Source organism: Procambarus clarkii, chromosome 17, assembly GCF_040958095.1.
Source record: "Procambarus clarkii isolate CNS0578487 chromosome 17, FALCON_Pclarkii_2.0, whole genome shotgun sequence".
NCBI classification, from domain to species: domain Eukaryota; kingdom Metazoa; phylum Arthropoda; class Malacostraca; order Decapoda; family Cambaridae; genus Procambarus; species Procambarus clarkii.
The window spans coordinates 48,110,489-48,136,546 of record NC_091166.1 but is presented as its reverse complement, the minus strand read 5'-3'; the positions used below and the strand labels follow the sequence as shown (position 1 = coordinate 48,136,546).

Below are 26,058 nucleotides of genomic sequence, written 5' to 3'. Positions count from 1 at the left end.
CAGTTGTGAGGCGCCGCTGACAACAGTTGTGAGGCGCCGCTGACAACAGTGGTGAGGCGCCGCTGGCAACAGTTGTGAGGCGCCGCTGGCAACAGTTGTGAGGCGCAGCTGGCAACAGTTGTGAGGCGCCGCTGGCAACAGTTATGAGGCGCCGCTGGCAACAGTTATGAGGCGCCGCTGGCAACAGTTATGAGGCGCCGCTGGCAACAGTTGTGAGGCGCCCCTGACAACAGTTATGAGGCGCCGCTGGCAACAGTTATGAGGCGCCGCTGGCAACAGTTATGAGGCGCCGCTGACAACAGTTATGAGGCGCCCCTGACAACATTTATGAGGCGCCGCTGACAACAGTTATGAGGCGCCCCTGACAACAGTTATGAGGCCTCCCTGACAACAGTTATGAGGCGCCGCTGACAACAGTTATGAGGCGCCGCTGACAACAGTTATGAGGCGCCGCTGACAACAGTTATGAGGCGCCGCTGACAACAGTTATGAGGCGCCCCTGACAACAGTTATGAGGCGCCCCTGACAACAGTTATGAGGCGCCCCTGACAACAGTTATGAGGCCTCCCTGACAACAGTTATGAGGCGCCGCTGACAACAGTTATGAGGCGCCGCTGACAACAGTTATGAGGCGCCGCTGACAACAGTTATGAGGCGCCCCTGACAATGCGGACACAAGACACACAGTATTGAGTGAGGACAGAGAACGAGTTAGACGAATTGTGAGGAAAATATGTAAGATAATGAGGCGTGAGGTGCCAACAGAGGTGTGAGGAGGGACAGGTATGTGTTGAAGAGTGAGGGTAAGTGTGCAGGATGCCGGATACACGCTACAGTACCAGCAGAGGTGGCCAAGGCACAGTACCAGCAGAGGTGGCCAAGGCACAGTACCAGCAGAGGTGGCCAAGACACAGTACAAGCAGAGGTGGCCAAGGCACAGTACCAGCAGAGGTGGCCAAGGCACAGTACAAGCAAAGGTGGCCAAGGCACAGTACCAGCAGAGGTGGCCAAGGCACAGTACCAGCAGAGGTGGCCAAGGCACAGTACCAGCAGAGGTGGCCAAGGCACAGTACCAGCAGAGGTGGCCAAGGCACAGTACCAGCAGAGGTGGCCAAGGCACAGTACCAGCAGAGGTGGCCAAGGCACAGTACCAGCAGAGGTGGCCAAGGCACAGTACCAGCAGAGGTGGCCAAGGCACAGTACCAGCAGAGGTGGCCAAGGCACAGTACCAGCAGAGGTGGCCAAGGCACAGTACCAGCAGAGGTGGCCAAGGCACAGTACCAGCAGAGGTGGCCAAGGCACAGTACCAGCAGAGGTGGCCAAGACACAGTACAAGCAGAGGTGGCCAAGGCACAGTACCAGCAGAGGTGGCCAAGGCACAGTACAAGCAGAGGTGGCCAAGGCACAGTACCAGCAGAGGTGGCCAAGACACAGTACAAGCAGAGGTGGCCAAGGCACAGTACCAGCAGAGGTGGCCAGGCCACAGTACAAGCAGAGGTGGCCAAGGCACAGTACCAGCAGAGGTGGCCAAGGCACAGTACCAGCAGAGGTGGCCAAGGCACAGTACCAGCAGAGGTGGCCAAGACACAGTACAAGCAGAGGTGGCCAAGGCACAGTACCAGCAGAGGTGGCCAAGGCACAGTACAAGCAAAGGTGGCCAAGGCACAGTACCAGCAGAGGTGGCCAAGGCACAGTACAAGCAGAGGTGGCCAAGGCACAGTACCAGCAGAGGTGGCCAAGGCACAGTACCAGCAGCGGTGGCCAAGCCACAGTACCAGCAGAGGTGGCCAAGGCACAGTACCAACAGAGGTGGCCAAGGCACAGTACCAGCAGAGGTGGCCAAGGCACAGTACCAGCAGAGGTGGCCAGACCACAGTACCAGCAGAGGTGGCCAAGGCACAGTACCAACAGAGGTGGCCAGGCCACAGTACCAGCAGAGGTGGCCAGGCCACAGTACTAGCAGAGGTGGCCAAGGCACAGTACCAACAGAGGTGGCCAGGCCACAGTACCAGCAGAGGTGGCCAAGGCACAGTACCAACAGAGGTGGCCAGGCCACAGTACCAGCAGAGGTGGCCAGGTCACAGTACCAGCAGAGGTGGCCAGGCCACAGTACCAGCAGAGGTGGCCAGGCCACAGTACCAGCAGAGGTGGCCAGGCCACACACTATCAGCCACAACTTCCAGCTTCCAGGCGGGCCAGTGGTGGAGACGGGGCGTGGCCAAGAGCCTGCTCCAGGGAGATCTATACGCCGCCGCCGCTCCTCATTGGCCGCAGCCTAGCTACGCCCCGCCCACTTTCAGCTTCTTGGCCAGTGGCGTGTGACAGCCTTGACGGATCAAGAAAGTTCGGCCTTCACCTCTCCCATCTCGGAGGCTTTGTGTATACCGCCAACAATGCCTCTTAAAACTGAGCACCTTCCTCTCTCTCTCTCTCTCTCTCCCACATATTTGTAAACGCCATCCTTAACAACATGGCGACTACTATGACGTCAGGACCCGGCACTCAGACCTCCACCCATGTCCCAGGAGGTCAACAGCCAGATGGTGACCTCATTTCTAGATGCATACGACTCCTTTGTTATCCCTTGTACTTGGGTCATCCTATCCTGTTCCCCCAAGTCTTTAGTAAGCTGGCCAGAGATGATGTGTTCGTGGGGTTGGCACTGTGGTGCCTACTGTAGGTCACGGGCGGCTGGCACCCTCCTCGCAGGTGTGGAGGTCTGTAACCTTACTGACGACCGAATGTTTAGGTCACACCTGGGTCATGTGTGGCACGTGTGGCAGCGTCTGTGTGCTGTGTGCTCAAGTGTTCTGCAGGTGTGGCTTGGTCGGTTCTTCACCCCCCCCCAACACATACACACACACACACACGCACGCACGCACACACACACACACACACACACACACACACACACACACACACACACACACACACACACACGGGGGGGGGAGGGGGGCTGTCGTGGTCTTGTATTGATTGAGGCTGTGTGGGAGCGCTCGCCCCGGGCAGCACTGTCACCAGAGCCACGCCAGTACCACACAAGTGATGAGGAGGAGGAGGACGGGAAGACGCTAGCGAAGATGGTGAGTGAGAAGGAGGGAGGGAGGCAGGGAGGGAGAGAGAGAGGTGGAGGCGAAGGCACACCGCTCACCCACACACAAGATGGCCGGCACCACTCTTGCTCCAGAGTCTCTCCCCCCCCCCCCCGCCCCCTCTACTATCCCTCACACCTTACCCAACCCTATCCCTGTCACACTTACACACTTATCCCCCTATCCTCCCCCCCCCCTTCTCCCCCGCCTCCACTCCCGGGAATATGATGGAGAGAGAGAGACACACACCAGGCAGCTCACTTTAAGAACACGGGCTGCGGCCAGTGTTGCTGTGTGCCTTCCAGCGCTGTTTATGTGCGGTGGGTCCACGCTCTCAACACATCCCAGGGCTACATGGATGACAGTGGGTGACGGTGGGGGCAGGTGGGTGACGGTGGGGCAGGTGGGTCAGTGGGTGACGGTGGGTCAGTGGGTGACGGTGGGTTAGTGGGTGACTGTGGGCGAATACCTTCTTCACTGGTTCGAGTCACCTCAGTACTCCAATTGATTTTCTCAACAATACTGATAATGATAAAAATATTATTATTATTATTATTATTATTATTATTATTATTATTATTATTATTATTATTATTATTATTATACAACCAATCTGGTTAAAATTATTAGATTTTACTTTATTAAAAAAAATAAAAAATTTTTATTTTATAATTCCCTGTGGGTGACAAACCCCGACGGCAGATCGCAAGCGTCCCACCACAGTACCGGCACACCACCTCTCGTCCTTTCGACTGAGTGATTGAAGATTAAGCCACCCAAGAGATGGCACGGGCATGAATAGCCCGTAAGTGGTAGATTTTTTGGAGTGAATGTGATAGGTCATCCTGTCACTACATTTAGGTAATTACACACACACTAAGCGGTAGGAGGAGGGGGGGGGAGGGGCATCACTTGTCTCAAGGCAGATGTTCCTGTCACACACAGGTGTTTAGGGCAAGGATAGGGTAAGGTGTACAGGTGTACAGGTGTTCAGGTTGGTACTGTTATTCCTGTAGTCTTACTGTGGAGGCGATGAACCCGCCACTAGGAGGTGGGAGCCACTAGCAGGTGGGAGCCACCTGCAGGTGGGAGCCACCAGCAGGTGGGAGCCACCAGCAAGCTAAACGGTTCAAGGAAACATATAAATAACAGCAGTTCCAAATTGCGGGGTTGCATCAGCCAATAAAACCGCGGGTGTTCACACAATCACGCCAACATTACGCCATTTCTGTAAAAACGGCGAAAGTTGCCCCTTGCTGTCCAAATACTGTGATACACGGGTAAGAACGGCAGCGGCCTTCATACATGTGTGACTCCCGTGGTGAACTGTATGGGGGAGGGGGGAGTTGTATGGGGGAGGCGGGGAGTTGTATGGGGGAGGCGGGGAGTTGTATGGGGGAGAGGGGGAGCTGTATGGGGGAGGAGGTTCTGGGAATTCAGGTACTCCCCGGCTTGGGGAGTAGCTCAATACAGCGTGATCCTACAGGTTGTGATAACGTGATAGCGTGATCCTACAGGTTGTGATAACGTGATAGCGTGATCCTACAGGTTGCTGCCTGGAGCGGCCCGCAGACCCACAGTCCACCTGGTTCGGTTCTTCTTAACCATTCTGACAATATTTCTGATGTTTGGTGGGAGAAGGTTCACGAGCCGTGGACCTCTGATGTTATATTATATATATATACGTTCTCACCTTACTAGGTGAGTACACGTTGTTCCCTTCTCTTTTTTTTCTGGAGAGTACACTTTGAGAGCTCTGAGACGGTCCCAATAATTGATGTGCCTACGTGTCTACGCGAGCCGTATATGTTCCTTGTATCTCTCCTCCTATGAAAGGAGAAGCGAGTACCGAACAGTACAAGTGATTTAAGGAGGTGGTGGTTAGTGGAGGAGACCTGGATCTGAACGTTCTCATAACCCAACCTATCATTTTCCTGGCCGCCGCCGCTTTATTTGTCCTGTTATGATGGGCTCCTCCGTCCTGAGTGACAGTGAATACCAGCATTATCCTCACTCTAATAAGACCTAACTGAATTACTCAGATTAAGGAAAATTGTAATTAATTTTTGTCAAAGATAATAATAATAATAATTGGTTATGTTGCTGTGTTCCTTCTATAAGAAAGTCTGGCTGTGTCCTGTAAGCTGTACTTCGTTTAAATTCTTAATTTGCATCATATGTATCTGGAATTTATTATTTAATTTTCCGTTGCCCAATCGAAGACTCTTGATGCCAGCTTGTAGCTTCCAATGTCTTCAACAGAAGTAATCTTCATGATGATTCTTGTATCGTCTCCAAAGGATAACACGAAGCTGTGACTTTTACTTTTGTCTATATGAGACATGAGCATGAGATAAAGCTGTGGTGCAAGGGCTCCATCTTGTTTGAATGTAAATCTGCATTCTGTCTGACAGGAAACTAAATATCCACTTTCCTATTCTATCTGTTATTCCTATTTATCTCATTTTACAGGTTATCACTCCATGATTACATTTATCAAATGCCTTTGCAAAGTCTGTGTATACCACATCTGCCTTTTATTTGTTCTTCAAATGCTTCCGTAATTTTATCATAGTGGTTGAGTAATTGCGAAAGGCAAAATCTTCGCGCTCTATCAGCGTGTTGACCCTGGGGTGTGTGGGTCATTGCTCTCCACAAAACTGGAGTTGGACTTCTAACCGTTCTTTCAAAAACTATAGTTATGCGTGATGTTAGTGTGGTTGATTTTTAGTTTTAGCCAAAGCTTTCCTACCTCCCTTGTGTAGTGGAGGAACATGTGCTGCTTTAAGCGCCGCTGGTATCACCCTTGTATCCTGGCTTTTTCTCCATATTACCCTGAGCGCTCGTGCTACTGGTACTTTATATTTCTTTATAAATATCCAATTCCAAAAGTCGAGACCCGGGGCTGAGAGCTTGGGCATGTTTGTTCCCCCCAGAGGGTCGGTGGTCCTGGGTCCCCACTGCTCGTAATTTGTGTCAATGACCTACACGAAGGAGTGTGTTTGCACAGGTCAATGTTTGCGGACGACGCCAAGCTAACGAGGAATGTAAGAACTCAGAGTTCAATCCCAACAAGTGTAAGGTAACGAAGACCGGGAAGGGGATAAAGAGTAGACCATCAGGTATATACACCATGGGAGCCGGTCGGCTGAGCGGACAGCACACTGGACTTGTGATCCTGTGGTCCTGGGTTCGATCCCAGGCGCCGGCGAGAAACAATGGGCAGAGTTTCTTTCACCCTATGCCCCTGTTACCTAGCAGTAAAATAGGTACCTGGGTGTTAGTCAGCTGTCACGGGCTGCTTCCTGGGGGTGGAGGCCTGGTCGAAGACCGGGCCGCGGGGACACTTAAAAAAGCCCCGAAATCGTCTCAAGATAACCTCAAGATAACCATAAGGGGAAGACAACTACAGGAATTGGAGTGAAATGTACATGTGAGTGGCTATAATCTTAACACTATTTCCAGAGGCGCGCACACACACACACACACACACACACACACACACACACACCACACACCACACACCACACACCACACACCACACACACACACACACACACACTGGACAGCATGCGGGACGCTGACAAAACCTAAACCGGGGTTCTGTCAATGTAATGTACACAGCCTTTGTTGGAGTAATACTGGAATATATATAACCGCTCCTTGTGAAGCATAACACCAACATTTAGAAAGAACAAAGGTGGCAATAAGATCAGTGTCTTGAGCTAAGAAAAGAGGAAAGGTAAAGGGGGGACTCGACCTCTCAATACTGCAGGAAAGAAGAAAACAAGAAGGGGGGGCATGTTCGCAACATACAAGATAGTGAGGATAACTGACAAGGTGGACAAGGACAGTCTCTTTAAAGTGAGAGGAAGTAGGACGAGAAGACTGGGCAGGTCGTCTCAACAGGTGGAATGCACTGAAGGAACAAGTTGTGGAAGCCACCTCCATCCTCAACTTGCCGGCCAGATTCGACAATCTGACCGTCAGGAGAGTGAAATTATAACGCAACGGGTACAACAAGGCTAGCAGGCGGGGCCACTAGACGTCACTGTCCGTAGTCAGTGAGAGGTAAGTAGCGCTGGGTAAGTACAAGACACCACAGGTAGGTAAAGCTGGGCTAAGAACAACACTCGGCTGGAAGCAATTACCACCCGGGTGCACAACTGACGCGTCTCCCGACACTCGCCTCCCATACTGACCGCTGCGTCGACACCAAGTGTGCAACACTCCAATAACAACAACACGATCGGCACACCAACACCCGCGAGGCAGGCACTCGCAGGCAGGCATTCGCAGGTAGGCACTCGCAGGCAGGCACTCGCAGGCAGGCACTCGCAGACAGGCACTCGCAGGCAGGCACTCGCAGGCAGGCACTCGCAGGCAGGGGACTCGCAGGCAGGCACTCACAGGCAGGCACTCGCAGGCAGGCACTCGCAGGCAGGCACTCACAGGCAGGAACTCGCAGGCAGGCACCGCTGCCACCTCCACCATAATGGCTCTCACACCACCACTGGGGAATACCTGGAGAGGGTTCTGGGAGCTCAACTCCCCGAGGCCAGGCTCGACTTGTGACAACTTAGTCTATACCTTGGAGCGGCCCGCAGGCCCACATATCCACCACAGCCCGGTTGGTCCGGCACTTCTTGCAAGAACTTGTCTCACGTGTATGTTCAATGCCTTCACTTTTCTCCTGTGATATTTGTCGTGTTTGGTGGGTGGAGGCTGAAGAGTCGCCGCCCCGAACAGTAAGTACCTTCTCGCAGAGTCTTCACAACCATCACCACAACTGCCACCATCACACCAGCAACTATCATCATCACTAACAACCACAACCCGGTTGTTGTGACAGGTAAGCACCATCACAAACACCACTACACTATGTACACACATCACAAGCAACTTGGATCAGGAAGTTTGGGGGAGCGGGTGGTGGAAGTATTCATATTCCCAGGCCAAGATAGGGATAGGTAAGGGGGTGATAGTGCCCTTCCCACACAGGCCGGGCCTTGACTGCCGCTCCACACTTAGCAACCATGCCTGGCCCCCTGCGAGAGCCCCCTACCCCCCCCCCCCCAGGAGACAGGTGTGAGTGCGGGTGTGTGGCGGTCAGGGGGGCACGGGGTGTCTCATCAATAATGCATCTGGGAGCCCAACACCTGCTTCTTCACTTGCCATTATCCACGTAATGGGCATAATGGCTCACTCGCCCGCACTCTCTACTCTCTACACACGCCAGAGGTATGACACAAGCCACAGGTGTAGCCCGGGGCTGGGTCAGGTATAACACAAGCCACAGGTGTAGCCCGGGGCTGGGTCAGGTATAACACAAGCCACAGGTGTAGCCTGGGTGAGGCGGTGCCAGGAGGCGTGCCAAACACGTGGCCACGGCATTAAACAGGACTGAGAGGTGTGAGGTGGCAAGGTACATTTGAGGTGATACCGGGGGTTCAAGGTCCCCGCGGCCCGGTCTCTGACCAGGTCTGGTTGATAATCCGGTCAACCAGTCGTTGGACGCAGCTGCTTGCAGCCTGACGGATGAATCACAGCGTGGTTGATCAGGTATCCATTAGAGGTGTTTATCCAGTTCTCTCTTGAACAGTGATGGGTCGGTCAGTTATGCCCCTTATGTGTAGTGGAAGCGTGTTGAACAGTCTCGGGCCTCTGATGTTGATAGTTCTCTCTCAAGAGTACCTGTTGCACCTCTGCTCTTCAACAGGGGTATTCTGCACATCCTGCCATGCCTTCTGGTTTCATGTGATTTTCCACGTGTAAATTATTATGTATCTCTCACGCCTGCGCTCTAGAGAATACAGACATGAGCGTCTTAGTAGGTCTCAACAATTTAGATGGGTTATCGAGTATATTCTAGCAGTAAAGGATCTCTGTACTCTCTCCAGGTCAGCAATTTCTCCAGTTTTCAATAAGACTGTTAATGTGCAACAGTATTCTACCCTAGAGAGCACTAGTGTCTTGAAAAGTATCATCATTGGTATGACATCTCTTGTTTGAAAGGTTCTTCTTGTCCAACCTCTCATTTTTCTTTCAGTCGTGTCATCTACTTTATTGTGTACTTTAAAGGTAAGGTCTTCAGACATAATTACTCCTAGATACTTTACATTGCTTTTATGTTCTATAGTATGATTTGATTCCGTTTTATATATGTTTTCCGTTTGATATTTTCGTGTTTTTTTATTGTGCAGGCGCTGGGATATCTCTTCATTAAACATATTATCTGTGGCCCACTGAAATACCTGATTTACATCAGATTGGAAGTTTGCTGTGTCTTCTATATTGACTACTCATAAAAACCCTAGTTCCATCTGCAAACGATGATACAGGTCCGGTCAATCTGGTGAACAGAACCTATACACCAGTAGATTGACAGTTGAGAGGCGGGACCAAAGAGCCGAAGCTCAACCCGCGCAAGCACAACTAGGTGAGTGCAGTATGTATCCGTGTCTATGTGTGATAAGAGCTTGAGAGAAAGTACCGGAGCCAGTACGGTACCTTGGGGGGTACTGAGCTTCTCACGGTGGATGGTCCGGATTTTATTGTGTTAACTATTACACTCTGGGCTCTGCTAGTTACCAACTTAAAGATCCATCTTCCTATTTTTCCAGTATGTTTTTGTTTTGTTTGACACAGGTGGGTACAAGAACAGACGACCACTGACTCCTGTTAGCAGGCTGAGAGCTTTCTCTTCCCTTAGCTCATGGTAAGCCTTCCCCACTAGTGTCCCTGGAATACGGCCCGCCAGTCGTTTAACACACACTCCTCCTGAGTGCATATTGTATGCGGTAACGCCTTGGTCACACTTCTCAAAAGGCTTTTGCGAAATTGTGAGAGGCAGGAGCGCCCTCTTCTGAACCCACGTTGTCCTGGGCTATATAGACGCTGTGATTCCATGTATTTTGTGATCTTTAACTCCTCGGCACTCTTTCAAAGGTGTTTATGATGTGTGATGTTAGTGCTATCGGTCTGTATTTTTGCCTCCGCCTTCTTCCCTCCTTTATGGAGTTATGCTATCCCCGCTGTTTTTAGTATGTCGGGGATTACACCGGTAGTCTTCAAAAGATGTTTTGGACCTGTGGTTGCGTTCTTTTTGTTTTACAATTCTTGATGAAAGTGGAGTTCCAGGAATCAGGGCCTTGAGCAGAGGATGTCTATGGCTACTTCAAAATCCAGTGAGGTTAGGGTGACGTCGCCGCCTGCTGCTGCCTCGACTCCAGCCGCTGCTCAGCCTCTCCCTCCCTCCCACTACCCTTCCCAATTACACATCTCGTCTAAATGAATATTTCAAATTATCTTAAATGCTGTCAAAGTACTAAAGAGCGTCAGCAGCGTGAAAGTTGCGAGTAACGTTGAGAGCGCGAGCAGCGTTGAGAGCGCGAGCAGCGTTGAAGAATGCGAACAGCGTGAAGAGTGCATCCTGAGGGAGATAATGTTGGGTGTTTTGTGGATGGGGCGTGGCGTCGTCAAGGGTAGTGATGGTACACTTGTAAAGTTGTCACGGGCCAGACACTGCCGTGCCCCGCCCTCCACCCCCACCAGGGGGTGGAGGGCGCCCCGTCCCTGACCACACCACCACCATGCCCCTCTCCCTCACCTGCTCCACCACAAGGCCTCCTCTCACCTAAATGCTCTGTAACGCAGGGGAAGTGAGGGCCGTGAGCCGCCGCAGGTGACACCAACCGTGGCCAGGAGGCGTGCATGACCGTGCCCTGACCGCGCGCAGCCGTGTCAGACCGCAGATATTACAGTGTTCGGGAGACTCATCCTGTTGACTCACCACGCTGCTGGTGACCTTGCTCCCAACACTCCAGCTTTGCTTACCTTGAAAATTATCCAAGTGGAGTAATTTAGTATCAGCATGTGGGTTATCGCGGGTGCCGCGGAGCACGTGACGGTGGGCGTCGGGGCGGGAAGACTCTAGCACACGCCCCCTCTCTCTCTCACGTTACTGTGTCTGTCATGACGGAGGCTGTTGTGCCCCCCACGCCTGCCTCCCGCGCCCCCCACCACGCCTGCCTCCCGCACTTCGACACCATTAATGACTGTTCACTATACAACCCGTCCTGCCGGAGAATACATCGCGTCTTGACGTCAAAATCGCCAACGGACAAAATATGATCTACCATAAAGCATAGCGGCTTGCATAATTGACGGACTGTCACGTTTTCTATGCGAAGGTCCTCACTTGGCCTGGATTCGGTTAGGTTAGAAGATACAACACTAAAGAGAATGTGTAGGACTGTTTCCATGACAAAAAAAAAATAGTAAAAGACCCCTTCAAGGCAACGCTACTAGTATGATGAAACGTGTCCCGGGTTTATATATTACTGTTACACCATTAAAATATAAATCACGACCCTCTGAAGCTCATCAAATTGCGGCAATTACGTTAAATTTCGTACGCACAACTATTAGGCTTTAAGGTCATTTTTTAAAAAGTAATTTGGCGATTTTTTGTCATCAGTTTGCAGGTAATACCTCAGGTGGCCTGCATCTTGTTGCGGGAGTGTCAGTGTCGCTGATTTAGGGCTGACGGTGTGGCACAAGGGCCGCTCCCACCCCGCGGGCCCCACTCCCACAAAACCTGGAAGCCTTGCAGGTTTTGGAAGCAGGTATACACGCTCGGCCCACCCCTGGCATCTCTTCGGCCACCCCTGGCATCGCTCGGCCCACCCCTGGCATCGCTCGGCCCACCCCTGGCATCGCTTGGCCCACCCCTGGCATCGCTTGGCCTACCCCTGGCATCGCTCGGGTGATCCCTCAACTCTGGGTGACTGAACGTAAGTCGTAATCTATCGGCAGCATCGCAAAATCCTCAACTCTGGTTCCAGTCGCGAAAAATCGCACCGACGACGCCCAGGAACCTCCGACGGAGCCAGACGTCCAGCACGTCCCGACGGGTCACCAACGCCACGCCGGCGCCGCCCTACGAAATGTCCGGAACACGTAACAAAATCTACCAACTCTTCCGTGACCTCTGGCGATATATGCGCCAAGCTCAATGACAATCCGACGGTTAATGAGTTAACAGCTTACGGACGAGATGAGAGCCAACTGGCGAGAACATCAACAAGTTTTGCAGCGGCTCCGAGGCGGGGGACTCTTAAGTCTCCCCCCCACAGTCAGGGTTGAACTGTCAAGGTTGAACTGGTTGAACTGAGAGCAGCCTCGTTAACGAGTTGACATGCCCAGATGATGGTAACGAGTTACTAGTGCCACCACATCACGTGACAACAACAAAGGGCACAATTCTTACATACAATTTGTATATTATACATTGTGTGTATGTCAGTGCCAGAGTCAATATTGGTGCTTTAACCAGGCGCAAGACTTATAGAAAAGGGCAGCTTTTTAAGTTCTATTACAAGGTCCCACATAAAGCTTTGATGAGAGACCAAGGCTGTGAGCGTGCGTGCGTGCGTGCGTGTGCATAAGTGTTTTGGAGAATGGTTTATAGCGTACCTGATTATGTGATTATTAAGACGGTGGTTGGTCACAAGGCCGCGTGACTAACACAATCACTGCCCCAACACCACTCCTGCGCCCTCACACACTGTAATTTGTAGCATTTATCCAACAATGATGCTAACACATCAAGGAAGTGTAGTCAACACCACGCTAATGTGTGGGATAGTGCACGCTGGGACACCCGCCACAACACACACACACACACACACACACACACACACACACACACACACACACACACACACACACACACACACACACACTAAGGAACTAATTCTGACGACGTTAGAAACGAGGAGGGAGAGGGTGGGACATGATACATACGTATAAAATACCCAGAGGAATTGACAGGGTGGAAACAGAGGAAATGTTTACGATGAATACCTCGTAGAACAAGGGGGCACAGATAGAAGCTTGAGACTTAGATGTGTCATAGAGATGTTATGAAGTTTTCTTTTTAGCGTAAAGGTAGTGAGGAAATGGAATAACCTAAAGGCGCAGGTTGTAGAGGGAAGCTCCATCCCTAACTTTACAAGCAGGTATGATAGGGAAATAGGTGAGGCGTGACTGCATTAGCCAATAAGAGCACCCATCACCCACCTCCCCCAACCCACACCTCCTCCGGCAACATTAAGAAACGCGTGCACTTAAGAAACGCGTGCACTCAAGAAACGCGTGCACTCAAGAAACGCGTGCACTCAAGAAACGCGTGCACTCAAGAAACGCGTGCACTCAAGAAACGCGTGCACTCAAGAAACGCGTGCACTCAAGAAACGCGTGCACTCAAGAAACGCGTGCACTCAAGAAACGCGTGCACTCAAGAAACGGGAAAGGAAGCATCCAAGATCTGCCTCAAGATATTATAAAACAATGAAATAAAAGAAAAATTAGTGAATTACTTTTTTTTCCATTCATTCAATAAAAAAATGCAATAAAAAATGACCTAATATTGTTTCAGTGTAGGAACCCACGCCTGGAAGCAGAGGACACAAAACTAAGAAGAGACAGTCACTTCTTACCAAGACGCAGGAAGCGTCTGAGGAGTCTGAAGAAGGGAACACAAACTAATACATGAACGACATCGTTAGGCAACCCGTTCTCGCAAATTTAATAAGTCAATATTGACTTATTAAATATGTGCATAGGTGACATACTTAACATAATACATACCCTTAAAAAGATTCATAGAAAACACCGACCTTACCTAACCTTGTTAGTATCTTAAGATAAGCATCTTATAGCTTCGTAATTACAATTATTACCTAACCTATAATAGGTATAGGTTAAGTAATAATTGTAATTACGAAGCAATAAGATGCTTATCTTAAGATACTAACAAGGTTAGGTAAGGTTGGTGTTTTCTATGAATCTTTTTAAGGGTATCTATTATGTTTAGTATATCACCTATGCACGTAGTTAATAAGTCAATATTGACTTTACGAATTTGCGAGAACGGGTTGCGTTAGGATGCTAACAGCGTAAGTAGGGTGGTTGCCATACACATTCAAAACAGGAATTTTCTCAAATATAAATGAACATTATTTTTTATTATCATCTTGTACATATTTAAGTACTGGTTAGGTGTTTAGGTTCTGTTGGCGATTATTTGTACATTATTTGTATAAATACAAATAATCGCCAACAGAACCTAAACACCTAACCTATGTCTATATATACACAATATGCTAATATATTATAATATTTATTTACATTTGAGAAAATTCCCGTTTTAAATGAACAGCATGTTAAAATTTATGAATGTGTCAGTGGGGTCGACCGCTGGATGGAATGGACTTGAGTCGAGGACGGGTTGTGAACAACTTATTAGAAGACCAGACCTCCTTCAAGAGCAAGATTGTCACCTTAGTGGTGGTGGGCTTCGACCACTTCTATGTGGCTTCTGTTGCAATTTCATCGTGTTTCCCTACTGTGCGGGGTTCGAGCTCTTCACTCATCATCATATTGTTTCCTACTCTGACTGGCACACTTGGGGGGTAGGTGTGTTGTGGGTACATGATGCAGGTGGGATGCAGGTGGGTATTATGGGCATTATGATGTGTGGGAGTGGGGCATGTGTTATGAAGCGTGGGTGAAGACAAATGTGCGGGCAATAGGCGTGGGCAGCAGATCACTGCCCACAATTGTCGTTGTCTTAGCTATAACAAGAAAAAAGGGGGGAAGGAAGCCTGTAGTACTGGTGAGAGGTTCAAAAGCTTTGTCGTTTGTTACACAAAACCTGTCTGCGCTCAGCTCGCGCTGGGAGTCCATCGTCCCGTGTGTGTCGGGGCGAGGACACGTGTGTCGGGGCGAGGACACGTGTGTCGGGGCGAGGACACGTGTGTCGGGGCGAGGACACGTGTGTCGGGGCGAGGACACGTGTGTCGGGGCGAGGACACGTGTGTGTGGGCGTGACTAGCCAGGGAGGTGGCCACGCCCGCCTTGTACACACACACACGCCAGTACACGCTCACGGCACGCGCCAAGGTCGCCACACCTCGCCTCTCACCACCTCCAAGCTCCTATACTCTCCCTATACCAGGGGACAGGGACCCCGGAGACAGGGATCACACAGAAGACCACACAAAGGACCAAACAGAGGACCAAACAGAGGACCACACAGTGGACCACATACAGGACCACACAGGAGACCACACACTGGACCACACAGGAGACCATACAGAGGACCACACAGTGGACCACATATAGGACCACACAAGGGACCACACAGCATGGTCGCCACTCTCCCAACACCCACTTTACTTACCTTTCAATGTCAGATTTAATCCTCGAACTTAAACCGAACGTGATAAATTTTCCGGAGTGTAAATATGAATTGTGGGCGTGACGCTGATGGCTGGAACCGTCCCGCCCACAGTCCTTGAGGGCGGGGGGGGGGGGGGGGGGGGGAGGCTGGTGACACTCTGTACAAGCACCAGCCTCACGCTCATCCCCCCCCCTACACGAACACCTCCCCTCCCTCTTCACACACGTAGCTACAAGGACACCTCCCAACACACCCTTCTGTTACGCTTACCTCCTTTATAACAAGGTCGGCGTACTAGCTGGTGCTCGTTCACACACACGTGTGTCCGGACGTGACACATATATGTAGGGATACATATGGAGTAAATAGTCCTCCAGACCCGAGGCTGGCGGCACCTACACAGACTCCTCAGGCAGGCCTACACAGACTCCTCAGGCAGGCCTACACAGACTCCTCAGGCAGGCCTACACAGACTCCTCAGGTAGGCCTACACAGACTCCTCTGGCAGGCCTACACAGACTCCTCAGGTAGGCCTACACAGACTCCTCAGGCAGGCCTACACAGACTCCTCAGGCAGGCCTACACAGACTCCTCAGGCAGGCCTACACAGACTCCTCATGTAGGCCTACACAGACTCCACGGAACAGAGATGTGACCGGGGCGGCCTATCACCAATGCCAACGGAGCAACACACATGCAACTCGCGACACATCTTAACTCTCCCGTGTCATATTGCAAGCATCTTAAACACGTCTGTCAAGTTTCATTGGCAGCTCGTGTGTCCCCGTGGTGCTCCTTGTAAGATTATTACACACAGGAAAACCCATATACGAGCCTGCGGGCCGCTCCAAGCAACAGCCTAGTGGACCAAGCTCTCACAAGTCGGGGCTTGGGGAGTCGAGCAACTCCCAGAACCCCATCAAGCAGGTATATATCATTCCCATCATCTTGGTGAATCAAGTCAAGACTGGAAAGTTTAGTCCTTAATTTAGGTCGACTTTGGGGTTATATCCGAGGAAGTGTAAGCCGCGCCTGGGAGCATGCCAGTATACCATTCTCTTGCTTCCAAGTACTTTTTGTCACACTGGACTAACGCATCAATGGCCGGTAATGGAGCCCCAGTATGCCTCTTTTTTGTTGTACTAATTTCTTTATAGACACCGGACAAATAAAAGCTAAGACCCCGAACTTAAATATTGGTAGGCCTAATATAGCATATGTGTACCATATTAACCCAGATGGTATTAGGCCTAGGATGGTTAGGCTGAGTTTTATTAGCAACATAAATATACAAACTTTTCCGACTTGTCCAAATTGCTTACTACAAAGGTCTAGTTTCTGGTGCCCCAATTTTGCACACACTTTATTATATTATAAACATATATACACAAACTGTGATGTATTTACTATTTGTATCTGCAGAATCGAGCTATTAGCTCTTGGCCCCCCTCTTTTCTAATTTATTTTTCCTCTATTATGTCTACTACATTTATTTTTCTTAGACGCACACCCCCTTCCCCCAAGAAAGAAGCCCATAACCGCTGTCTAACTCCCAGGTATCTATTTACTGCTAGGTGAACAGGGGCATCAAGGTGAAAGAAACTCCGCCCATTTGTTTCTGCCTCTGCCTAGGATCGAACCCGAGCCCCTAGGATTACGACCACAGAGCGCTGTCCGCTCAGCCGCGAGGCCCCCCGCGTTCTGAAGTGTGCACACATCTAGTTGTGGTTGCGAAGGTTGAGCTCTGGCTCTTTCGGCCCGCCTCCCAACTGTCAACGTTTTTTCCACACACATATGCCCACCATGTGTGTGTGTGTGTGTGTGTGTGTACTCACCTAATTGTACTCACCTAATTGTGCTTGCGGGGGTTGAGCTTTGGCTCTTTGGTCCCGCCTCTCAACTGTCAATCAACTGGTGTACAGATTCCTGAGCCTACTGGGCTCTATCATACCTACATTTGAAACTGTGTATGGAGTCAGCCTCCACCACATCACTTCCTAGTGCATTCCATTTATTAACTACTCTGACACTGAAAAAATTCTTTCTAACGTCTCTGTGGCTCATCTGGGTACTAAGTTTCCACCTGTGTCCCCTTGTTCGTGTCCCACCCGTGCTGAAGAGTTTGTCTTTGTCCACCCTGTCAATTCCCCTGAGAATTTTGTAGGTGGTTATCATGTCTCCCCTTACTCTTCTGTTTTCCAGGGATGTGAGGTTCAGCTCCTTTAGCCTTTCCTCGTAGCTCAATCCTCTCAGTTCCGGGACGAGCCTGGTGGCATACCGCTGAATCTTCTCTAACTTTGTCTTGTGTTTAACTAGGTATGGACTCCAGGCTGGAGCTGCATATTCCAGGATTGGTCTTACATAAGTGGTATACAGGGTTCTGAAAGATTCCTTACACAAGTTTCTGAAGGCAGTTCTTATGTTGGCCAGTCTAGCATATGCCGCTGATGATATTCTTTTGATGTGGGCCTCTGGGGACAGGTTCGGTGTGATATCAACCCCCAGATCCTTCTCTCTATTTGATTCTTGCAGGATTTCCCCTCCCAGATGATACCTTGTGTTCAGCCTCCTGCTCCCTTCGCCTAATTTCATCACCTTACACTTTCCAGAGTTGAACTTCAGCAGCCATTTTCTAGACCATTCCTCCAGTTTATCCAGGTCATCCTGTAGTCTCTGTCTATCTTCATCCGTCTTGATTCTTCTCATAATTTTTGCATCATCAGCAAACATCGAGAGGAATGAGTCTATACCCTCTGGAAGATCGTTCACATATATTAGAAACAGGATGGGTCCAAGTACTGAGCCCTGTGGGACTCCGCTGGTGACATCTCGCCACTCTGATGTCTTCCCCCTCACCGTTACTCGCTGTTTCCTGTTGCTTAAGTACTCCCTTATCCACTGGAGCACCTTCCCTTTTACTCCTGCCTGTTGCTCCAACTTTTTTAACAGCCTTTTATGGGGTACTGTGTCGAAGGCTTTTTGGCAATCCAGGAAAATGCAGTCGGCCCACCCTTCTCTTTCCTGCCTAATTTTCGTTGCCTGGTCATAAAATTCTATTAAACCTGTGAGGCACGATTTACCATCTCTGAACCCATGTTGGTGGTGCGTTACAAAGTTATTTCCCTCCAGATGCTCTACGAGCCTTTTCCTCACGATCTTCTCTAGCACCTTGCATGGTATACAAGTTAAGGAAACTGGCCTGTAATTCAGTGCCTCTTGCCTGTCACCCTTTTTGTATATTGGGACCACGTTAGCTGTCTTCCAACTTTCTGGTAAGTCTCCTGTTTCCAGTGACCTGTTATACACCATAGAGAGTGGCACACTTAGTGCTTCTGCACCTTCCTTTAGTATCCATGGTGAGATTCTATCAGGCCCAACAGCCTTTGTCACATCTAGCTCCAGCAGGCACCTTTTGACCTCATCACTGGTGAGGTCAAATTCCTCCAAGGTTTCCAAGGTTGCCGCCTCCTCATTTAGTGCAGGGGCTTCTCCTTGTTCTATTGTGAAGACCTCCTGGAATCTCTTGTTGAGTTCTTCACACACCTCCTTGTCATTCTCTGTGTATCTGTTCTCCCCTTTCCGCAGCTTCATCACTTGTTCCTTCACTGCTGTTTTCCTCCTGATATGGCTGTGGAGCAGCTTTGGTTGGGTCTTGGCTTTACTCGCGATGTCATTTTCAAACTGTCTCTCTGCTTCCCTCCTCACTCTGATGTACTCATTTCTGGCCCTCTGGTACCTCTCCCTGCTCTCTGGTGTTCTGTTATTTCTGTAGTTTCTCCATGTTCTTTTACTCAGTTGCTTCGCTACCTTACATTCCTGGTTGAACCATGGGTTTTTCTGTTGTTTTTCGTTTTTCTCCTTTTGGACGGGGATAAACCTGTCTGCAGCTTCCTGGCACTTTTGGGTGACAATATCCATCATGACCTGCACATTCTTGTCTCTAAGTTCTGTTTCCCATGGTATTCCCATTAGGAAGTTCCTCATCTCGTCATATTTTCCTCTTCGGTAATTCAGTCTTTTCCCTGTGTGTGTGTGTGTGTGTGTGTGTGTGTGTGTGTGTGTGTGTGTGTGTGTGTGTGTACTCACCTATTTGTGCTTGCGGGGGTTGAGCTTTGGCTCTTTGGTCCCGCCTCTCAACTGTCAATCAACTGGTGTACAGGTTCCTGAGCCTACTGGGCTCTACCATATCTACACTTGAAACTGTGTATGGAGTCAGCCTCCACCACATCACTGCCTAATGCATTCCACCTGTTAACTACTCTGACACTGAAAAAGTTCCTTCTAACGTCTCTGTGGCTCATGTGGGTACTCAGTTTCCACCTGTGTCCAGGTGGGGTTCCAGACACGACACTGTGTGTGTGTGTGTACTCACCTAATTGTACTCACCTAATTGTGCTTGCGGGGGTTGAGCTCTGGCTCTTTGGTCCCGCCTCTCAACCGTCAATCAACTGGTGTACAGATTCCTGAGCCTATTGGGCTCTATCATATCTACATTTGAAACTGTGAATGGAGTCAGCCTCCACCACATCACTTCCTAATGCATTCCATCTGCTAACTACTCTGACACTGAAAAAGTTCTTTCTAACGTCTCTGTGGCTCATTTGGGTACTCAGCTTCCACCTGTGTCCCCTTGTTCGCGTCCCACCAGTGTTGAAAAGTTCATCCTTGTTTACCCGGTCGATTCCCCTGAGGATTTTGTAGGTTGTGATCATGTCCCCCCTTACTCTTCTGTCTTCCAGTGTCGTGAGGTGCATTTCCCGCAGCCTTTCCTCATAACTCATGCCTCTTAGTTCTGGGACTAGTCTAGTAGCATACCTTTGGACTTTTTCCAGCTTCGTCTTGTGCTTGACAAGGTACGGGCTCCATGCTGGGGCCGCATACTCCAGGATTGGTCTTACATATGTGGTGTACAAGATTCTGAATGATTCCTTACACAGGTTCCTGAACGCCGTTCTGATGTTAGCCAGCCTCGCATATGCCGCAGCTGTGTGTGTGTGTGTGTGTGTGTGTGTATCAAATTTCACACTTTAAAAGTTGACGTTTCTTGGTTTATAGATTTATTTAATGTCCAGCAAGATGGAGCATCGCTCCACCACCATCGTGATGTACCAGCCTCCCTTGATACAGGCGGTGTGGTGGCCGCCCTTGCCACACAGGTGGACTGGATGAAGGGGTTTCGCAGAACACCCTCCGCGTGTTCACCCCACCTCACCCCCCCCCCCCCTCTACACTTTGCTTCGTGGAGACACTTGTAAGATAACGTCTTCGCTACCACACCGGCAACAGTCGCAGAACTGACAGTAGTTCTGGAACGGACTGGAACAAGAATACACCCAAATACGAAACGAATTGTTATTTGATATGTGGGAGTCGTGTGTTGAACAATGAACAATGGTACAATGCCTATAGATTCTTCTCCATATCAACCTACCCAGGTTCTGCGCCCTAGAGAGGCCACTCCAGACCGATAACCAGAGCGCCACGCCATAGTCTCCTGAGACTGATGGATGTCTACTATAGATTCTATTTCATTTTGAAACTAAAATGTATTTTAATAAACACAGGCTTTTTTTTTTAATTATTCAAAGTGTGTATACCTGGATTGTACCTGAATGAGATTCTGGGGGTCTTCTACTCCCCCCAGCCCGGCCTGGGGAATGAATTTGTGCAGAATTGTAGTAAATGTACCGAGATTCCAGCAGCAGCAGGTGGTGTGTGGAGGTGGGACACGACACCTGGTGTGTCAAGACACGACACCTGGTGCGTCTAGATACGACACCTGGTGCGTCTAGACACAACACGTGCGTGAACACGACAGGTGTCGGGCATCAGGGGGCACGAGCAGCTGTGACATCTACCACTAACGCTATCCCAAACATTTTCTGCGCACGTGGTTGTGACTGACAACGTTTAGTGTCACGTGGTTGGTCTCAACATGTGTTGGGGAGGGGGGAGAGGGAGGGGAGGGGGAGGGGGGCGGGGTTGAGCTTACCATTGGCCGTGATGTAGTTTGAGGTAAAGTGGAGGTTGTGGTGGAGGTTGTGGTGAAGATGCTGGTCCCAGAGCGGCACGGCGGCCAGGTCCTCCATGGTGAGGGTGTCGGAGGGCGGGTGGTAAGTGTGGTGGCCGCCCAGCATTCCCTGCGACATCCTGCGCGACGCCCACACGACGCCCACACGACGCCTACACGACGCGTCGTCGTCGTCGCACGCTTCACACCACGCTCAACACCCGCTATCAGTCCATTGCTGGAGGCTTCACGACGGTGTGCTCACACTTCGGTCACAGTTGGCGGAGCTAGGGTGAAGTGTGAGGTTGTTGGTGGGTGTGGCGGGAGGGTGTGGAGTGTAGGTGTGGTGGATGAGGGGTAGGAGGGTGGACGGGGGAGGTAAGGGTGGTGAGGGTGTAGCCACGTGGGAGGACCATCACTCAGGGTGTCACGCTCACCTGGTCACGCTCGATACCTGTAACCGGAGCACAACAACACCCGCTCTCCAACACTACCATGCTCCCCCCTCAACGCTCCACCATCTCCTCCAACACTCCCGGCGGCTCACCACAACACTTCCATCAATGAATCCAAGTGTGGCACACTTTTCACTGCTTATTTACACTGGGTGTGGTGGAGGCATCAGTAACCTCACCTTGCACAGGGTCACCCGTCACCTTGCACAGGGTCACCCGTCACCTTGCACAGGGTCACCCGTCACCTTGCACAGGGCTCACCCCTCACCGTGCACAGGGTCACTCCTCACCTTGCACAGGCTCTCCCCTCACCTTGCACAGGGTCACCCCTCACCGTGCACAGGGTCACCCCTCACCTTGCACAGGCTCACCCCTCACCTTGCACAGGCTCTCCCCTCACCTTGCACAGGGTCACCCCTCACCTTGCACAGGGTCACCCCTCACCGTACACAGGCTCACCCCTCACCTTGCACAGCCTCACCCCTCACCGCCAGAACACACTATTCACATGGGTCTTCTATTCATTCTTCACTAATGACTTGAGGCAGCAGTCGTACGAGTAAGTGGTGAGTGTGGGTGGCCGAGACCAGGGTGAAGTGTGAGTGTGGCGAGGGCGCACACTGCCGGCCACCACCGCCTCACACTGCATGAGGGCACCTCCTGTGTGGCACGCTACACTAGAGGCACCACCCTCGCTGGCTCTCAACTGTAGGCCTCGGGCAATGACCGGGTGTGGTGTAGGGTGGGAGTGGGCGGGTGGTGACGGAGGCGGGCCAGGTCGACGGAGCCAAGGTGGTGTCCGCGGGTTTGGGCGGATGTCCACACACTGAGGGGAGTGAAGCCTCCCAGTGTCCCCTCTCCCAGTAGCTGGCTCTCCCGCCATCCCGCCCAGCCCGCCGCCATCTCTCCCCTCCGGCCCCGCCCCCTCCGCGCTCCCCTCACACTCGCCGCCCACACATACACACGCCCTCCTCACGCCGCCACACACACACTCATCAACACACTATGAGGCACTCACACTAGCTCCTGGAGAAGTGTGAGGGGCGAGCCAGGGGGGAGGGGGGGGGGGGGGAAGAGTGTCTCTCTCAACCACAGTAGCGGTGAGCGGCGCGTGCCCTTCTTGCCCTGGGAGCGGGGGTGCCTGGGTGCTCACAGGCACCACCGACCACCCGCCCCTCGTAACGATCACGCCACTCTTGCCCGCAACGCCGCCATTATCTGCCCACACCTGTGCCGTTGCCAAATCTTCCCACGTTACTGTGCGCGGCGGGTTATGCTCGGTGCGGGGCCCCCGTCGATACCTCGCTCCCCGCCCGTGCTCAACTGCCCGGGCCCCGCACCGAGCCTCAAAGCCGCCCTCCGCCTAATCACTTATTTATAGAATTTTCCAAGGATTTTCGCCCAAAGGATGAAATCAATTGCAGATGTTTTATGCCTGGCAGGGCGTGAATAGTGCCATGATGAGCCAAGGAGGGGCAGTGACTGGGGGAAGTTGGCCACCACTATTGTGGAGGCGGCCCTCACACTCCGGCCCTCACACTGCGGCCCTCACACTGCGGCCCTCACACTCCGGCCCTCACACTGCGGCCCTCACACTCCGGCCCTCACACTCTGGCCCTCACACTGCGGCCCTCACACTCCGGCCCTCACACTCCGACCCTCACACTCCGGCCCTCACACTCCCCCAGTTTACCTCAAGTCAGTTTCCAGAATTGTACTCCAGATGCGATAACTTGGTCCACCAGGCTGTTGCTTGGAGCGGCCCGCAGGTCCACATATCCACCACAGACCGGCTGGTCCGGCACTCCTGCAGGAGCTTGTCCTATAGCTTCTTGAAGACGTCCACGCGTCACGTAACAGGTGTTGCGGTAATATTGTTTATGTCTTGTGGAAGTAGATTAAACATCTGTGGGCCTCTGATGTGTGAGTGTGTATGGCGCCTCTACTCCTCACTCCCTCTAGTCTACACTTCACACCACATATTCCCACCCTGTATGTTGTTATTCTACTGTGCAAATTTAGGACCTGACCTTCCAGTATCATCCATGTATATATTATGTGATACCTTTCTCGTCTCCTTTCCAGAGAGTACATTTTAAGAGATTTGAGATGGTCCAAATAATTTAGATGTTTTATCGTGTCTATGCGTGCCGTATATGTTCTCTATTCCCTCTAATTCAGTGATCTCTCCCGCTGTGAAAGGGGAAGTGAGTACCGAGCAATACTCAAGACGGGACAGCACCAGTGATTTAACTAGTATTAACATTGCTGTGGGTCTCTGGATGTGAACGTTCTCATAAACCATCCTGTCATTGTCCTGGCCGCCGCCGCTATATTTGCTCGGTTATGTTCACTAAATGTCAGGTCGTCAGACATCATAATTCACAGATCTTTTACATGTTGCTTTCCTTCTATGAGCAGGTCTGACTGTGTCCTGTACCCTGTGTTTCGTGTTTTTATATCTAAGTATCTGAAATATATCACTGCTTAAAATCGTGTTATTTTCTGACGCCCGGTCGAAGACGTTAATAATATCGGCTCGTACCTTTGAATTTTCTTGAGGTTATCTTGAGATGATTTCGGGGCTTTTTAGTGTCCCCGCGGCCCGGTCCTCGACCAGGCCTCCACCCCCAGGAACCTGCCCGTGACAGCTGACTAACACCCAGGTACCTATTTTACTGCTAGGTAACAGGGGCATAGGGTGAAAGAAACTCTGCCCATTATTTCTTTCCGGCGCCCGGGATCGAATCCGGGACCACAGGATCACAAGTCCAATGTGCTGTCCGCCCGGCTGACCGGCTCCCACAAATTTCTTCCACAGAAATGATTTTATGCTGATTTTGGTGTAGTCTGCCAAGCTGACACGAAGCCGTGACTTGTATTTCTGTTTGATATGAGGCTGAGAAAGAGCAGTGGTGCCAGGAGTGTGCCCTGCACTGCACACCTTCTTACTGCGCCCCCACTTGTCTTGGCTTGGTTAAGAAGCAATACTTCAAGTATAACAAGTTAACAAGTTATTCTTCGCCTTCTCTTTAACAACATTTAATATCCAGCTCCCTACTTTACCTGTTATTCCTAATGATCTCATTTTATGGGTTATCGTTCCATGCTCATACTTATCAAATGTCTTTGCGCAGTGTGTGTGTACAACAGCTGTACATTGTCTTCTAATACTTCCCTGATTATGTCAGTGGTCGAGTAACAGTGGTCGAGTAACAGTGGTCAAGTAACGGTGGTCAAGTAACAGTGATCAAGTAGCGGTGATCAAGTAACGGTGGTCGGGTAACTGTGACAGTCAGGAACTTCTCGCTCTCAACACTGGCTGACCTGGGCAAGGTAAGGAGCTTTGATCCACAAGACTATTATAATGTTGGCGTTACCTCGACCGGTCTATAGATTTTTGCCAAGTCTTTGTTACCTCGCTAACACTCGCCTGAATCCCTCACACTTAATTATACCAGACCTCCCTCCTCCCCCCCCCCTCTCTTAACTCTCACTCCATCACCAGCAGCCCAGCCACTTGGGCTGGACGGTAGAGCGACGGCCTCGCTTCGTGCAGGTCGGCGTTCAATCCCCGACCGTCCAAGTGGTTATACACCATTTCTTCCCCCCCGTCCCATCCCTAATACTTATCCTGGCTCCTTCCAAGTGCTCATCTCACTAATACTAAGTTGAAAAGAAAAGCAGTTGAAGAATGGGACACACTAGTGAAAATTCTGCATCTACATCCGTCACCAACCTTGAGGTTACCTTGAGGTGCTTCCAGGGCTTAGCGTCCCCGCGGCCTGGTCGTCGACCAGGCCTCCTGGTTGCTGGACTGATCAACCAGGCTGTTGGACGCGGCTGCTCGCAGCCTGACGTTGACAACACCAAGATGGTGTTATTAAAACAAGACTAAAACCAATGCACTAAAACAGAAGTGAAAAAGACAGAGGGGAAAAAGGAGGAAACCCCACCTCCATTTAAAATTTTGACTCGAATATCACAGTAACAAGGTTATCGCGAATAACCCAACTCAATTACGGGCTCACCATAGCCCGTGCTACATGGACACTTCGCTCTGAGTAGCTACATCTAAAACAACGGAGTTGAACCTCATCTCCCGGGCTCCAGCTCCCTCCATCCTCCTGTTCTGGTAGAACTTATAGCAAGGATGAGAACCATAGTACACCTACCGACGCACAAGGCAATTAGAAAGTAGAAATAGGTACTATTGAATTTAGACAAACCGGAAATTTTGTTATACTTATGTTG

General features: G+C 50.8%; 1 protein-coding gene across 2 annotated transcripts in view; it reads right to left on the bottom strand.

Annotated features, from left to right (window-relative positions):
* Positions 1–22,815, bottom strand: part of Su(H) (recombining binding protein suppressor of hairless) — a 49,117-nt gene extending 26,302 nt beyond the window's left edge. Inside the window, exon 1 of one of the 2 annotated variants that reach the window (XM_045734826.2) lies at positions 21,332–22,815. In XM_045734826.2, coding sequence (XP_045590782.2) covers positions 21,332–21,488 — 157 coding nt within the window. In that variant the 5' untranslated portion in view covers positions 21,489–22,815. The remainder of the gene's footprint in view (positions 1–21,331) is intronic. The other variant, XM_045734827.2, reaches the window with a different exon arrangement.
* Positions 22,816–26,058: the final 3,243 nt, after the last annotated feature.